At 33.8% G+C, this 18,843-nt stretch overlaps 1 protein-coding gene across 1 annotated transcript; it reads right to left on the bottom strand.

Moving 5' to 3' along the window:
• Positions 1-1,432: 1,432 nt before the first annotated feature.
• Positions 1,433-15,623, bottom strand: LOC149775656 (synaptosomal-associated protein 29-like). The gene is made up of 3 exons (XM_089944496.1): positions 15,358-15,623; positions 7,465-7,870; positions 1,433-6,146 (listed from the first exon to the last, which is right to left on the bottom strand). The coding sequence occupies exons 1-3, from the start codon at positions 15,580-15,582 to the stop codon at positions 5,983-5,985; spliced, it is 795 nt and encodes a 264-aa protein (XP_089800622.1). The 5' UTR covers positions 15,583-15,623; the 3' UTR covers positions 1,433-5,982.
• Between the last annotated feature and the right edge of the window lie 3,220 nt (positions 15,624-18,843).

Genomic DNA, 18,843 nt, shown 5'->3' on the forward strand with positions numbered 1-18,843 from the left:
TAATTGGCATCAACTGTATAAAGTTGAAAGCCCTTTGTGTTAAAATGCTTCCTGTCAAACTTTATTAAGTTGTTTTCAAAAAGTCATTTCAAGGTGTTTCTATTTTTAGTGACAGTAGCCATCATTGATAATGGATCGGTATTGCTTGTACAACATCTAAAAGCCTTTCATGGCAGGATGCACTGTCATATTTGGTCAAATTTTGTTCAGTGGTCTTTTATTATAAGTCATTTAATGTACAAATAGCAATACTGAATGGTATATTATCATCATGTGCAATGTATCAAAAGCCCTTCCTGCCAGAATGCTGTCAAATTTGGTCAAACTTTGCTGCGTGGCATATTTTTAGTAAATGTTATTTCAGCATTTTCTAATTTTATTAACTGCAATCTGTGATGAATGATGGATCAGAATCATTTGTATAAATCTGAACACCATTCATACAAGGTTGTTTTCTGTCAAATTCTGACAATAGACTTTTACACATCTAATAAAGGCTTCTCTCTTTTGTTAACAGCAGCCATATTTGAAGGGAAACTGGCATATGTATAGATTTGAAAGTTCTTCATTCCAGGAAGTTTTCTGTCAAATCTGGTCACATTTTAATAAGCTGTATTCAGTATGCTAAATTTAAAGACCTCTATATCAGGACACTTTGTGACAAATGTGGTCAAATTCTATTTAGCAGTTTCTGAGAAATTGTTTAAAGATTTTTATATTATCCCATTTTATTTTATCATTACTTTTGCTCTTGCAACAAGCCATCACCCTGTACTACATTTATCTAAAGTTCATGTTCTGGAAAAAAACACCCACCTTAAACACATTTTTCAACATATACACCAAAAGATTTGTAAGTTAGCATGATATTTTCACCCGTGGGTTGTGATTGTTTTGTTTTTGTAACATTTCAGTCTTCATGTTGACAGATCACCCTTTTATAAAGACTTTGTATTAATAGTCTATGCAGTTTTTTTTAAAGGAATAATCAGAAGAACAAACAACACAGACCTTGGTCTAAAGACACATTACATGATGGCAGATCAGGGTATATGTTTGCCGTTGGAATTGACGTACAATTGAGTACATACAGTAGGATTATCTTCTCAGCAGACTTTTTGCAGGTATGGAAACCTGGGAATATTTATTGGATGAGATTCCAACAGCTGCACTTCAATAAGCTTATTGAATGACAATGTCCATTTAGTGCCAATAATTCTTGACCAAAGGTCACTGGGATCCAAAGGACAAGACTAACCCTTGTTATCTGACTTCCAAATTACATGACCCCTTTCTAGTTTTGTTAAATTCCCTCCTCTATAAAAATATGACAAGCAATTTATTCCATGTAAATAATGCCTGCTTTAATCAAATGTTTAATTTACAATTCTCAATATCAGATATGACCACATACAATAAGTAAAACAGCATCTTCTTTAGAATAACAATTTTTTTTCTTTTGAAAATTGTATCTCTTTATTAGAAAGTAATATTTGGTTCACAGTGAAAATTTCATGCAAATTGAGTAAAAAGATAGTGAAGTTAAAACAGTTTGAATTCTGCACATTATCCAGTAATACATCAAACAGAGCCTGACTTGAGAGTGGGTAGTTGTCAAGTGAAATGTTGAATAAACGCACGACTGGTGGTAAGTACATAAAATGAAGCATGGGGATATATCATCAGTGTAGAACATGCTTCTTCCTGTGACTTGTTTTGAGAAATTGTTGATATTTTTTAAAGGTATCAAACCATTCACATGATATATGTATCATGGCTTAAACAGTATTTATTTCAAACATCATCATAAAAAGTACAAAAAATATCACATCACGAGGCATACTAAGCACACTTAAGCTTATTTCAAGCATTAATTCTCCACATTTGCAATCTTACTAAAAATGATCTGATTAACAAACAAACAATAACAGAAAATATAAACAGACAAAAACTGACACAAATTTTCAAGATAGTTGTACATAAAAAACTGTTATAGGCATTAATTAACTGGAAATGACGAGACATACAATCTACATGCTAATTGACAATACCTGAAAATATTAATTTGACAACATGACAAGTATGCTATTTAAAATACTGTTGCTAAATAGAAGATGAAGTTGGTGGTAATTAATTTTTAACCTTAACTTCAATTATGTATTTATAGTACCTAAATAAATTATATAAGCCAGAATGATGTAGGTGTAGTACCTAAATAAACCATACCAGAATAATGGACGTGTAGTAGCTAAATAAATGATACATACCAGAATGATATATGTACAGTACCTAAATAAATTATACATATCAGAATAATATATAAAAAGTATCTAAATGATACATAACACATTGATGTATGTGTAGTACCTAAATAAATGATACATACCAGAATGATATATGTATAGTACCTAAATAAATTATATAAGCCAGAATGATGTAGGTGTAGTACCTAAATAAACCATACCAGAATAATGGATGTGTAGTAAATAAATAAATGATACATACCAGAATGATATATGTATAGTACCTAAATAAATTATACATATCAGAATAATATATGCAAAGTATCTAAATGATACATAACACATTGATGTATGTGTAGTACCTAAATAAATGATACATACCAGAATGATATATGTACAGTACCTAAATAAATGATACATACCAGAATGATATATGCAAAGTATCTAAATGATACATAACACATTGATGTATGTGTAGTACCTAAACAAATGATAGATACCAGAATGATCACCTAAATAAATAATGCAGCACCTAAATAAACAATACATACCAGAATGATGTGTTGTACCCAACTATATGATACATACAAGAATAATGTATTTGTAGTAATAAATACCTGAATCACATTAAGAAAGTGATTATGTGTTTAAACAAATCTCAAGGTGGAAGTAATGAATCATACTAAGTGTCCCATGACTGACTCCAAGCAATTGCAAGAGGTTACCCATTATTAACGAAGATGCATCTATGTTTTGGAACCATAGTCGTAGTGTATAGTTCCCCCCAAAAATATATTTGATACAGTCTAAACAGAACATTTTGATCTTTCTTGATGACTACATTATCTGATAATGAATTTTTGGAACTGTATCAGCTACAATGCAGTCTGAGTCATTATGTTAAATGTGTGCAATCTCTAACCTTGAGATCAATTGACTGGGACCTTTTCTAGATTTTTTATATAAGTGCAGCTTTGAAGAATTTTCATATCAATATCCCTAATTGGAGAAGATTCAATTCCATAATAGGCCTTTATCAAAATGAATTTTGATATGAGTCAGTCCTGGCAAAGGGGATAAGATTACATTGATCACAAAGACACCTATTACATATATGCTGGAGTCTTGGTGGAACCATGGCCTGCAGGTGTAGATGCTGGAGTCTTGGTGGAACCATGGCCTGCACGTGTAGATGCTGGAGTCTTGGTGGAACCATGGTGTGCAGATGTAAATGCTGTAAAACATCTTATTCAAAGTCTTTTTCTTTCCGTTTCTTACAAAATTTAAGCATATGTAGTTTTCGTTGCTCAATTCATCCTGTTTTTTACTGAAACATCTTTTTCATACAGAGTGCAGTTATCAAAATAATATCCCCATATACCAAGAGAGGTCTTATCAAGGTGAAAAAAGATGACTAAAAATATTATATATATATAGCTTAAATTTCAAACATTATAATAAACATGTATATATCCTTTTAAATGTTTTTGAAGCTATTTCCTGCATATATGTGTGGCAAGATAGGGTTTCATCATAAGTTTAGCTGAAACATTTATCCAAAATAACACTTAATAACTGAATCATTCATTAAAAGCACTGGGTGATACATTATTTAGAGATTTCCTGGATATGGTCACTGATATAGTTTCATTTTGATTAAATTCTACAAATGATTGATTGTCCACAAAAAGATTCAATGTAGGTCTTTGTTCAGAACACCAGATGTGAGTGCTGGGTCCACCACAATAACTTAAAAGGAAGTATCATCAGCAAATAGTCTTAGCCTAAGCTAGACCATATACCAGTGACACTACTGTTCATGTTAAATAAAAATAAGAGTGGTACATGCTTAAGTACAGATCTTTAAATAAGTTCTCAAGCTGATTTACACATCTTTAAATAAATTCTTTTAAAACACAGATTAAACTGATTCCAATAATCTACCTCTGATTCCAATATTTTCAAATTAGACCTTTATATCAAGCATTACTGAAGGCCTTGCTTTGATCACAAAATGTCACACAAATTCTTTGCTGTCGTGAACTACTTTGCAAAAGGTATTATCAATATTATAACTGTATAACAGCTTAATCTAAGGGCTCAAACCCAAATAACCACTTGTAAATATGCTGCAGTTTATATAAGACAGTTGTACAAATGTTTAAAATTGCATTTTTTGGATACTTTATGCCTACCTAGTTTTGAGATAGGCCATAATTTTATGCACAATTTATCTCCTTTTTTGTGAACTGGATTAACACTTCCCATTTCCATCTTTAGTTCAAAGCAAATTGTTAACAAATGCAGCACCGACCTTTGCAAATATGGGGCCCAACTGGGATCATTTTGGTGGGGCCCCTGGATTTAAGTGTGGAGCCCCCTGTGAGCACAGCATTTGGAAATAAACTTTTAAACATTTCAACAAGTTTTGTATGATACTGAACCAAAATTATCTTCCATAGCTTTAAAATTACTTTCTCTCTATAGATATAGTTTTTAAGATTACTAACGTGCGGGGCCCCTGTGAGCATGAAAAACAGTCTAATCGGCCTAAGGCTAGCCCTGAACAAATGTATGATGAATGTTGTGATAATGCAAGAGCACTTTCCTTAAATGGACTTGTGATAATATCACCCTCACGTCTGTCTAGGTTTTAAAATGCACTTTCTACATCATTTCAGTTCTGTTAATGTAAATATTATTAAGGTCCATGTCAAGATGGTGTCTACAAAGAATTGTTCTGAGAAGAATTTACTTAATAGCAATGTCTTACCAGTTGCTACATTCCAACAAATTTCTGGACCATCTTCTAAGTTATTAAAATACTCAGTTTTGCACTTTGCACAATGCTAACTACTTGGTTTCTAAAAAGTTCTAAAATTGGCACAGCATACAGGAATGTCTATTCTTTTATTAAGCTGCATATTTGTTTTCATTGCCAAATTTATTTCCAAATATTTCTGTGCATTAAGTATCTCTGGAACAAATGATTTTTTAATTAGGATAGTGCAATACACTACTTCTAAAATATTGCTAGAAATCTTACAGACCTGGTCATCTATCAAAAGTTATTAAAACCCCAATTATCTCAATGTAATGTCACTACACATTTTGTAATTATCTGTTTTACAGTCAGATACTTTTGTTCTTTAAAGCTATGTTGTTGAGCATTCACAAAGTTAGTTCAACCTATAAAAAGGTGGTGGTCTCTGCAAAAACTGATGATAGGACTCATTTTCATAACAATAAACTGGATTGTGGTCACTGAAAAAAATGATAAAAGGACTCCTTTTCATAACAATATAGATTATTCCTCATAAGTATTAAATTGATCAATGTTAAGATATGCGCAGTATTTGTTGCGGGTTGATCAATTACCTTATATAAACTTAAGGTATCCATAAATATATAACATTTCTACAACTACTGAATACCATGAAATCTTCGGCCTCCCAAGATAATGATATTTTCTTGAATGTACATAAAAAGTTCCAATTACAAGTTTTCTACCATCAAGAATTATTACAACTCAAATATTGTGGAAGTTTGGCATAAATAAATTGTTCCTTTCAATTACCATAACTCCTATTTTTATTTCAATTGTGACTGGTAGTTTGAAATTCCTATTAAAATATCTTCTTTTGGAAATGAACTATCTAACCAAAATTGCAGCTTTTACATACATTAATTTCAAGTAACAGTCATACAAAAAACAAGATATAATTTTAGTGTTAATGCTTCATTTTAATATATGCCGCATCTGTTTATTCTGGTCAGTTATTTTTATATTGGCTCGTTCAACTAGTGGATCTATTCTATCCAGCTGTTCATTCTGCTTCTCAATTTCATCTCCCAAGTTAATTGCTAATCCTTTCAAACGAGTCAATCCACCTGAAATCATCTCTGAAAAAATAAGAAAAGAGAAATATTAGGTAATTACTAGGGATTTATTTTGTAGCCATGCTACATGTTACCCCTCTAATATGGCTCTTAGGCGTGGGTAGTGAACTGAAATCATATTTCAATACTGACTAAAAAATTGGTATATTGTTGTAGTTCATGTACATGTATATTGATTTTAAAGAAAGAAAAGATAGTTCTTATTTTGTTGACATTCAATGCACAAATGGTAAAAATGTTAAAAACTGCTAACATAAAGGAAATGATCAAGGAAACATGATTGTCTTGAAGTAATTCATTTACATAGGTTTTTTTATTCAGCTGCACTACACTGTCTACCGTAGGAGTAATAAAAGAGTTACTGGTCACTTGAAACAATTCTGCTGCATCAGGGTAGCAAATAATAACAACTGCAAAACTTTGGACATTTTACCAAAACTGTCAGAGATATTCAGCAAAGATATGTCTTATAAACTAAATCCTATCAAGGTATGAGGTACAGCAAACTAAATGATCACAAGATAAGAGCAGCATGGTGTTCATCTTAAAATAGCGGTCATCTGTTCAGCAAGCCTCATGGGGAGATGGAGAGAAAGTATGAGATTCTAACTGTTTTGATTAAACAGCATCACTGTTATTCTACACATGTAGAATTTTCGTAAATGTTACAGCCATATGCCTGGTTGTATGATAAGACCAAAATTAGCAGCAGCTAAATTCTGGCTAGAACACGTACATTTTCTTGGAACGTACCACACTGCATGCATGTTGTCTCATTAGCAATCTAGAAAATGGATCTTACATGTGCTTTATTGGATACAACAACTGAAGAGGGAATTGCCAAAAACAGGAGCTATAGCAACATAAAGGAAGCTAACCTTTCTGGGCTTATTCTATGATGATATCATTGTGTGCTTGTAATTATGAGCTTTTTTAACTTTTTGTGCACACAATGTAGGCATTACAACAAGTAAGTTCATAAAGCCAACCACTAAATGGTCTCAGGGTAACAAGAGCTAATAAATTAATTCACTTTTCAAAAACTGTTACAATTCTGCTGAAATGTAACTGGATGATATAAACCAGTGGCATATTTGTAAATTATTAATTATTAATGTAATTAACTTTGAAGAGTCTCAAAATATTATTTGGATCACATAATGTATACAGTGTCTGTCAACCAGTAGCTTCTCGTGGGCCGGTGGTTCTTTCCGGGGTTTTCCGGGTTCTTCCTCCACCATTAATACTGGCTGCCATGTATAGCATATCGTGCTGAAAAATGGCGTTAAACCCCACAACAACAACAACAACAATTCCTTACCTAAGTTCTTATCTGTTTGTTTTTCCTTTTCACTATGAGTGACAGATCTCAGTATGGGTTCACTGGTTGAAGGTTCCTCAAGTTTTTTTGCTCCTCGTAAAAATCTACTGTCCAAATCCTCATCCTCCTCATAAAATCCTTTGTAATCTTCACTTCGCAGGCGTAAGGCAGGGTGCTGACCGGCCACTTTGCTTTTTTCAATGTTATCTCGAAGTTGACTTGGTCTTGCTTCAGGTTTTGAGGCTGGGAGTGGATTTTTCTCCTTATCACCCTGCCACCAGTTCTTTATTCCACCAAATATACTTTTAACAGAATTGAGATGTTTCTGTGATGTTGTCAATGACTGATTGATACTTCTGGTCTTGTTCTCAATGTTGTCCAGCTGTTCACCTTGTCTCAGCAATTCCTAACAAGAGATATTATCAAAGAATTGTCATGAATTGTTATCTGAAGATGATCCTGAAATTGCACTGAATCTGTGATACACTTTTCACTCTCCATTTAAATAAACATGCTCTGATTGTTAACCTATAGTGCATTGTAAAGCTGCTGAATGACTTAGGATGGTAATCTATAGTGTACTATAAAAAGCTGCTGAATGACTCAGGATGGTAATCTATAGTCTACTATAAAGCTGCTGAATGACTCTGGATGGTAATCTATAGTGTACTATAAAACTGCTGAATGACTCAGGATGGTAATCTATAATGTACCATAAAGCTGCTGAATGACTCAGGATGGTAATCTACAGTGTTGCAGCTAAAGTTCCTACCAAGTTAAAATACAATCTTTGTGATGAAAAGTCTCTGAGGCAAAAGCTATAGAATGTCATATCCATCTTCAATCACACAGCTTGGATAAGGTCATTTAGGGAACAGTTATGCTTGTATGCTATTCTAATGGTGACTGCCCTAAACTTATGAGCCAATATGTGCCAGATGTTCATCTGGTCTTTGGTTAGTTCTTTTTTTTCTCATTGCATGTTCTTCTTTAAATAGTGCAAGGCCTTTTTCCCAACTACCTGCTGTTTTTTTTAGTTGCAAAATGCCCCATTTTCATTTCCTGAATATAAACACTGATAATACTTGAGTAAATTTCAATACTTTTTTTGATCGTAAATGGCAATACACCTTGCAGGTTGCTAGTAATTAACAAATGCATTGATGCATAAAGATGGTCTTCTGCTTACTGGAACTGAACCATGGCAGTGTGTAAACACAAGAGATAATGTTTTTCACACAGTTATTGATTTTTTCCAGTTATGCTAGAAGTAACAAGAATTAATAAGAGACAGCGTAATGTTGATTCGTGCCAATCAGCCTGTCTGAGTGACTGTTGTTCTCAAAACATTTCTGACAAGATCAATTTGTTATCAATTAATTTAATAACACTGATGTAACTTATTGCTCCAAATTAAAGATAAAAATCAAATAGGAAATCTGTACTGCCATTTTATCATAGAGTACATCATTCTTAAGAAGACAAAATCAATATAACAGTCATTAAATGCTACTGGATGGTTGTAACATCATTGTTTTTAAAGATACTGTGAATAAATAAGTAAACAAATCAATCCAGCCCTTTAAAAAATTAAATCCAAGTTCATCCAGGAAATGGTCACATTAAAAATGAAAGCCAAGTAAAATGAAGAAATTTTTGTCACCTATAGTCACCGTAGTTAATGACTACTATTAGTAACATTTTAAAATTGTGACTGAATTCAATTTCTTTTCAAAGCACTACTGCCACATGTATCTCCTGCTAAGGAAAGATTTAAAAAAAAGAAGAAAATCCATTCTGAGTAAGATTTGAATCAAGGATTTTACAACTTCATCGTTTTGCGTGGAATCTGTCTGATACATACCATCTTTAAAAACTTTACAGGGTAACTACTCTCATAATTTCCAAATATTACAACAACAAAAACAATAATAATAATAACATTATTATTATTATTATTATTATTATTATTAACAAGAACAAATTAAGATTAAATATGTTGCCCTTTTGAGCATGACAAACCCATAGTAAGTAACCATTTTGGTCTATGAAGGGCACTTTTTCGAGGACAAATAACATACCAGATTTAGAAAAGATTGTCTGTGATTCTCAAAAATTGCAACGAACAAGATGAGAAAGTACATGTTCAGCCCTTCAATGGTGCTTTTGGTCTCCATGCTTACATGAATTTTTTTTACTTTCTATGGACCCCCATCATCATCTGTCTCTGACCATCTGTAAATTCCTTAATGCTGTGTTAACATTAAGGGGTGAAGGATGAAATTAGCTCGATCTACAAATTTACTATTTCAAACTACACATAAGATGTTCGTCAGTGTGCACATATAAAATTAAGCTTAAAAAGTATGCTGTATCCATGCAGTGGCCATTCAAAATCACATTTTGCTACTGTATAATTACTTTTCTTAGAAAGCACTCCGGTGGCCTAGTGGTTAGAGCGTCTGCCTCAGATCGCGGAAGGTTGTGGGTTCGAATCCAAACCAAGTCATACCAAAGACATAAAACTGGTACTAACAGGAGCCTCGCTAGGCACTCAGCATTAAAGAGGTTAGCGTTAGGACTGGTCGACCTGGTGTCAGGATAATGTGACTGGGTAGGAAATAATGCTACATGTCTGCGGCATGATGACCCAGTGCTAGAAATCACTATAAACTGCCACACTGCAGACATTGTAGCAATATGACCAAAAAATTATTAAAGCTACTTTAAAATCCAAATCACACACACACACCCTTTTCTTAGAGGCTGCTATTTGCTTTCAAACTGGCACATCTGCAAATACCATAACTAACATTTGGGAACATGACAAATGAGGTCTCCTGGGCATAAATTTATGCTAATGCACTAATCTGAAGTCCGTGCTTTTGCAAATGAATCATTAAAAACCCAAGTCAACAGTAATCTGTTAGTACAATTAAAATTTCCACTATTAAAGCAGTTGACAAATGGTCTTTGTCTGATGTATCAAATACAACTTGAGACGCCATCCACTTTTATTTGCAGTATGTGAATTAGAGTGATTACTGTCAAAACTCTCTTCACATGTGAGTACTCTGATGTACTGGACTTAAGGACTGTTTTCAAAACACTGATGATAAAAACTTATCAAGGTATCCTGCTAGTATTGGACAATAGGAAAAGGTAGAATTGGTCAATTCAACAATTCAAAATTATACCAGGGGCCCCGAGTGGCCGAGTGGTCTAAAGTGCTCTCCGTTACGGATCACTGCCATCTCACCTCTGTCTGCGTGGGTTCGAGTCTAGGATTCGACCAATGTGGGTATGTGAGAAAGCTTGCCAGTAGCTTCTCGTGGGTCGGTAGTTCTTCCCAGGGTTTTCCTGGGTTCTTCCTCCACCATAATTACTGGCCGCCATGCATAGCCTATCGTGTGCTGAAAAATGGCGTTAAACCCCACAACAACAAAATTATACCAAATAACATATTTTAATATATATGTTGTTCATAAACATTCAGTGCATTGGGTAGTGACAATTGGAAAGTTAGGGTTCCCCACAGAATTTTTAAAGCTGCATTCCATCACTGCTTCCATGAAAAAAGTTGGACTTACAGCCCTAAAAATAGGTTGTCCCAATAATAATACATGTACCGGTACTTTATTTTCCTTTTCAATAATATTATTCATGTGTTGTCAGGTTACCAACATAACCAATCTGATTGTTAATGTTCATTCGTTTGTTAAATACATGTATCCTATATCATAGTAAAAAGAATGAAAACCTAAGGCTGTGGAGAATAGCGATAATTGTGATTGTTTGAAATAATATAACTATAATAATTCTCAATTGCTTTATCTTGCAACACTTTAATTTTGTATGCAACTTGAGGCTTATTTAACTAGCTTAATTCAATTTCAAATGAATAATTTGCCAAGACAAAGACACATCCTTTATCTTTAAGCAACACAGCAAACCATTAACATGCTGCAGTGTATATTCATTTTTTTCTTAAACAAAAAACTTTAATACATTTTTTCACAACTGGTTTGGGATCTTAATTCTTAAGTTCAGGACCTTCCTTCACCACCGTTATCAATTCCATTACAGTTTCCTGTTTTGAATTTTCATGGAACTTTGGCATGATAGGGATGTGTGATAAGGAACCTTGCTCACAAACCACTATGTTGTAAGTGAAACCAGTAACAGTTTATAAAACAGCAACTTCTGGAAACAATTCAGAGTGCATAAAACCAATAATGTTCCAGTTTTCTAGTTTTGCAGCCCTATTCCATGATTCATGCCACAAGTATCTTGGTCTTCATCAACAACTGGATAAATTAATTACTCTCTGTCTGCAAAAACAAAACAAAAACATGTAACAAGGAAAAGCAGGTTGGAATTTTAATAGATCCAAAATGAAAAATATCCATTCTTTAGTTCATTAGTGCAGATTTCAGCATCACTGAGAATCCAGGAAGCATGTATGTATGTGCTAGTGTTTTGTGACATTTCAATACAATGCCAACCATATGGTGCCTTAGTAACTTCAGGTAAAATTCCCAAAACAATGTGGATGGTTTCGCAAGGTGCTCGGCTGCCACCAAAGCATCCAAAATTATATGATGATAAGAGAGAGTGTGATTGTAAACATGATCAAGAGAAAAGATTAAAAAAATGTTTGGAAAATGCACAGGAATGGCTGAAGTATGAAAAGATGTGATCTTGTGCACTTTCTGCTCCAAGTATTCATAGAAATACAAAGTGTGTAGGGTATTGCAGAGTCACTGTAATCACACTACTGATAATGCTCATTAACTCACAAGACATTATGGATAATAATTTGACAGAAGCATCAAGCTGTTGCATTCTGCAGGACAAGACATTATGGATAATAATTTGACAGAAGCATCAAGCTGTTGTATTCTGCAGGACCAAGAAACGTCAGACACTAGGCCTTATGGATCTAGGTCTAATGATAAATCAGATATGAAAACGAATATTAACTTTCAAAATTTCAAAGTCTTGTTTGTGAAATACAATTTGAGTTGCTATTAAATTTGTATAATAAATCTGAAAAACAAACTGAGCTGACTTCTATTAGATTTTCTCAGTATCAAAGAAATTTTGGCAAGATCAGTAAAAATTAAACTAAGGTGCAGTTAGTCCAAATTTTCTCTGACCCTTCCCCAATGTCGCAAATCACGAATTTATTCATTATTGGTGACAAAATATACTGTCTGTCAAATTTTTGGTGACAACAATTTTGGCTGTTAAAAATTGTATACACAATCTTGGGTTTGGAGTGGAGAAATTCAAAGACCCCAAGATAGGAAGCCGTAAAATTGCACTGGAATCTATTGTTACATAAACAAATCCTTTATTCATATTGACAAACCACCCTAACATGGTATTGTTATATCATAATCTGCTTATGCTGTTGTCTGGCCTTAGTACTGTATGCTGTAATATACCCAAAATATTCATGCTATTTGACTAGCTATAATTGACCACCACTGAGGGCGGGAATGGGAACTACTACAATCAACAAGATATAGCAATAAGTTTTCTTTTCGAAAAAGACAGTCTTGCTGAAACTTCAAAGAATATTGATTACCTTTAACTCATCAATCGTTCTGTATATATACAAAGAAAATGGGAAACAAAAATTCTATCTCAATGTTCTACAATTATCTGATGTTGCCACAGCAATAACAGGCATTTGATTGGTCCTTCAAAGAGGGCCTTTAGTGGCACCTTCAACACATGTACCTTCATCAAAGCAAACCAAAGACCTTTGATGAAAGGAAGTCAGCAACAAAGATTTTTCCATTTTTCATAGTGATTGGAACATATTTATTGTGCCATGAAAGTTTCCTGTTTGCAATAAAAAAGTTAATGCCTATGATCGCTACCAATGGTGGTTTAAAACCCAAATTACTGTTCCAATATTTTGAAACAATAGATACCTGGCCATCAAATTAAATGAAGGTGGGACATCATGCAAGAATGTTTGCTAAACCTTTTAATTTTTTCACATTTTCATTTCCCTATGAATAGCTTCATCCCCTTGGTAGCCTCAGCATCATGATATCTCTGGCTGACAAAAATCAAGGCCAATTTAAGTACCTGTAGCATATAAACAACTATACAGCCACGTGCTACTAGGATAATGAATAGCAGTGTGAGTTGTTTTGTGAAACATGTTTGTTGACAATGGAATATAGATAAAAAAATGACAAGCATTTTTATACATATGTGTTAGGTGTACCGGTATTTTCTAATGGGATTTGACTGATAAATGAATTTCTAACATATGATCTAATATATATACTCGAATTCACTGATATTTCACATATCTGTATATTATCTAACACATTGTGGAGTGTAACACAAATATGTAAGTTGTCAATATACAAGTGTATTTCAGACTAGTTGTATTCATTTAATCAAAATTTGTATTGTTTTTTTCTGTGTAAATCCTAATCACTGACGACAGGTCACCTCAAAAGTTTCACTTGTATGCCAAATTTCAAGCATTTTCAACCCCTTCCCCAACTTATCTAAACATCCACTTATGACGACAATATTACCTTGGTCCAGAGGGTGTTAAGATAAACATATCGTAATGTATTAAGAAAATGGCAACAGTTTTTGAAAATTTGTGACAAAATATTGTGGCCGGTGATTTATTTTGCAAAAATTTTTTTAAAGCCAGCGCCAACCCTGCTTCCCACCCCATTTTAGATATTTTGATCATACTACAGTCAGGCTTTTCTGTGCATATTAGGTTACCATCACAAATATTGGCATAAAATACATACCAAATGTGACCGATTAACAAAAATAAAATACTGCAATGCTTACTGTTCGAAAAGCAGCTATTATCACTAGAACATTCTGTTAACACAATTACTGATCAGGACACACAAAATACTACCTCTGTGTTTTCATGACATGATATGTCAGCCTCTTCTGTGCATGTCCTTAAAAACATGTAATGTTTACACATGGAAATTACATTGAACTCTTTCCATTAGCATTTTAACTGAGGAACTAGGTCAGATTTATAGTTGTTTAAGAAAATTCAATGTCACTTGGCAAAAGATATTCAGCAAACTAATCAGTTTAAAAAAATTAACAAAAGTTCAACATTTTATACATTTGATAAGCTATCAAGTTGAACAGCAAGAACAATAAATATGATTTAATGTGTTTAAAAGATCTCATTATAGAAGGAGAAAATTGCTGAAAAGTTTGAAACTATCTATAAGCCCAGGAATATCTGAATTATCTCGAATGAGCTCCAAGTTGACAAGATGGTTAGCAGACAATAAAGCAGGTTTGGAGTAACTTCTAGCAAAATTAATTTAAATTAGAAACTTTGATTAAGATATTCTTCTACAGTAAACATTTATGTCTTTTAAACCATGTATTTATTTGTATGATTATAAAAGATAAATAAGTTTTTCTGGGTTACAAGTTCAAGAAAATCAAAGGTGGTCTTCATGTTGACCTTTAGATTATCACATTTTTATATGCATTTTGAATAGACACGTATATGCTCATGTTAGTACCTGTCCACGAGGTACGAGTAAGGGTACTAATATTAGTACTAGGATATTTGTGTATACTTTACGAATATTACTTAAAGGACAATCGTTCTTTCTTTATAAAAATTAGATTTTCGACCAAAAACAACACGTGATCCAATGTTTACAGAAATGACGTATAGTTGCGCAGATCAGTACTACGTGTAAAATAGGCCGACATGGTGGTATGTCAAAATATCTAATACGGGAAATAAAGGTTCAATGGAAACTCGAAAAAGGTGATCCTGTAGGCAAGTGAAAAAAGATCTTAATTTCAAGCTTTGCGTCTCCATTGTCAAATATATATATATGAACTGAAATAAACCTCGGCTGTCGCGATCCCCATACTCTCCGACTCATACAGACTGGCGAGAGCTCGCGAAGAGCTCTCCAACTGTCTGTTTTCTGAGGCTTCTATTTGTTCCTGTATTCCGCGTCTTCTGTCCTCTTGAGGATCCCAAGGGTTTTGTGGATGGGACATGCCGCGTGGAATACCATCTTCATCATTTCGTTCATAGAAAGGGTTGGAAGAGTTTGAATATTTTGACATTTTCGATCACTGTTTTGCTTCCTGTTGAACGACAATTTAGAATAGGCCATTTCTTAAGAGAGTGTATTGTCAATTCTAAAATTCCAATTTGCGGTACTCGTTCTCGAGAAATCACATTCATTGTTTCGGCGCGTTTCAATGTTAACTTTATCAGAAAGCTTCTTTAAAGGTTTAATCGGCGTAATCTTATAATGTATGCCTCTCACACATAAATTGTCTGACCCCTTGAACAATGTCAATATCCTCGGCATGTTGTATATTTTCAATGTATGTTGTACCATCTGGACCCAGAACACAATTTTACTATACATTCTCCACATTTGTTTCCCAACACTGAACTTTTCACTGTGACATTCAGTACAGATCATATGTTAATCTAAATACCTTCGAAAATGACTTCAAACATGTTAAAAAGCTATGAAGATTTATATTATCATATTTAACTAGTTTCAAGCTTTTGAAAAGAAATTCTACCCATAATGTTCATTTAACAAAATTTGTTTTAAAAAATGTTTTCGGTCGGCTAACTATCCCTATTTTTTGTTGCCGACTCTAGCACTTTTTTCCCCATGTCTAAAAAAAAATAAAAAATGATAATATTTTTTTTCTCTCCCGAAACCGATTTTTGCATCCAAGTGTGCTCCTTCTGCCCAGTACTTGAAATGCTTTTTACATTATATTAGACGTTATTAAAAAGTACTTTAAAAAAATTAAAATTAAAAAAATAAAAACAATACCAACATACCAAAATTTTAGAACAGTGCAATAGGAAACACGTTTATTTTGGGCCTTAAAGACAAAATTATACAATTTCAGGCATGTAAGAGTCCCATTCATGTTTACCTCTGTTAATGTTTGTGTCTTTATCATCGTTTGGATTCATTACAATAATCGAAATTATATGAATTACCTTCTCATTATTTATTGGTCTAAATCAAAACGAACTTCAACAAATTTTAATACAATTTTAACTAACATGAAGTTCCATATTTTTTATCTTTAATGTCACGACAAAGGATTCATATAGAATCAGATGAAAAAAATAATATATAAGTACTTTATCAAAATTATAAACTCTTCTAGGAACGAGACATTGCTCAGGACTCAAATTCTTGGTCTATAGTAAAGCTCTTTCTTCTTTCTTTTATTGTATCAATCAGTCTTGAGAAACAGATTGGTTGTCACTGCTGTCGTAAAACTCTTTCCTTCCTTTATTTTTATTTTATCAATCAGTTTTGAGAAATAGATTATTTACCACTGCAAAACATATTGAAATTCTCACGTGCAAAATTCTGCATCGTTATCATACTCGCAGAACTTTATTTATTTATATTGCACGCGTGGTCTCGCAATTTCTTGAGAAACAGCGCTATAAGTCCAGATTCCATATTGTGGAATTAATCCAAGTTGTTTCCCAACATTTCCGCTTAACTGCTTCCCTGTATTACTTTACCTTTATCAGCAATAACGGTAAGTTACGGAAAGCCATCGCTGCCAAAAAAAAAAAAAAATTAAATTTAACAAGATAAAGCAAGAACGAAATTTAATAAAACAAGTATAATTGTAAAATAAAAATATTAACGCTCAGACGATAAGAGCAAATAAAATAAACGAGGCTAGAAGGAAACATTAAATGTCAACATAAATATTTTACATGCGAATGAAATAAGCACACGCCAAATGAAATAAAAACAATAAGATAAACGCACACACACATACACACAAAAAAACGAGGCACAATGGAAACTGACAAATAAAAAAGAAACAAACAAAATACACATGATACAAGAAAACGCCAAGCGAAATAAACCTAATATAAATTAAATAAACAAAAATCAAGCGGGATAAGCTAGCGTAAATTGAAACAATGATACAACAGACAGTGGCGTCGCTAGAGGGGTGCGGACCGCACCGGATGACACCATCTCAGAGGCGTGACACCAAAATGAAAAATTGCAAATTTTACAGAGCACACACTGCTCGGTCTAGTCGGATTTCATAAGCGGATAATCGATCATAGTTAAATACATGACTAGCAGGCACAGCAGTGGCGTCGCTAGAGGGATGCGGGGGGTGCGGACTGCACCGGGTGACACCATCAGAGGGGTGACACCAAAATGACATTACTAAGGATTCTGTATGGTCTGTTACGGAAGGAGGACCATGGGGGTGACACCATGAGCTACCGCACTGGGTGACACCAACCCGAGTGACGCCACTGACAACAGAAACCGTTAAGAAACACTCACAAATACAGCACCATACGCAAACACTGCTGACAAACATGGGCGCCTGCAGGATATTTTTGCGGGGGGGGGGGGTAGGCCAGTCACGGCCGGTAATGTTAGTTGCGTAGTTAGTATAGTAAGCAGTCTGAAACTAAAACTAATATTTACTAAGCGTTTTGAACAGAATCTTGTGACATATTTTCAGCTTCATTTGCATGATTAAATAGATATAAATTTTGTGATAAGAACAGAGGGCGCCATTGTATCGAAAAGGGGAGATAATAATTAGTGGGTCAAGAGCGCAAAACATTGAACAGAGGAGCATCAGGTGAGACAAAATAATATCACAAACGCTGTAAAGCTGTTAAATAAAGTAGCCGATTTGTTGTCACGTGCCATAGAAAGAATACAGATGAATCGAAGCCGCTGCGGCCCGCTCCAAAGACGCAAGTGTCATTGACAGCATCAAGACCATTCCTTAGAATTTAATCTGGCAACATCATCCAACATTTTTTTTCTTTCCAATGAGTTTCGAATGAAATGGACTTAATTGGTTGTGAAATGTTTATTTTCCATGTATGTTAAGTTCGGTTTAATTCACTAGCACCTCATAAACCAACAGAGGAGTGTACAGAAGGAAGCAGCAGAGAGGGAGAACAGACCAATTTTGGAGCAACTTTTTTTTTTTTTAATAAATAAAGCTTCATACGGAAAAAAAATATGAAAATACAAGGTCAATAACGTCAAATCTAAGCCTCTAACCGACCGAGATTTTCTCTAATTGGGTTGGCTAATTTTGTTACTTTATCTTTGTCGCTTGCGTTTTCAAATTTGTATGCGTGTTCACTTACCCACCCGGACACTCATTGTTGGTCGTCATCCTTCCTGCTGCTCCAGTGTGGTGTAATGAAATCATTATTATATCAATAACAGAATCTCACACATATAAACTAGCTCGACAGCGACTAGAGGCAATTAAAAAATATTTCCCCGTCTATGATTCAGTCAAGCAACAACAACAAGAGCGTCATGA

Source organism: Sinohyriopsis cumingii, chromosome 19, assembly GCF_028554795.1.
Source record: "Sinohyriopsis cumingii isolate HCF-2022 chromosome 19, ASM2855479v2, whole genome shotgun sequence".
NCBI lineage: Eukaryota > Metazoa > Mollusca > Bivalvia > Unionida > Unionidae > Sinohyriopsis > Sinohyriopsis cumingii.

What these genes read in the sequence shown, in the direction of transcription:
- LOC149775656 (XM_089944496.1), bottom strand. Translation starts at nt 15,582, where the DNA reads ATGTCAAAATATTCAAACTCTTCCAACCCTTTCTATGAACGAAATGAT. An exon ending in TGGGGATCGCGACAGCCGAG is followed by an intron (nt 7,871 to 15,357) that starts GTTTATTTCAGT and finishes ATCTCTTGTTAG; the next exon opens with GAATTGCTGAGACAAGGTGA. An exon ending in ACAAACAGATAAGAACTTAG is followed by an intron (nt 6,147 to 7,464) that starts GTAAGGAATTGT and finishes TTATTTTTTCAG; the next exon opens with AGATGATTTCAGGTGGATTG.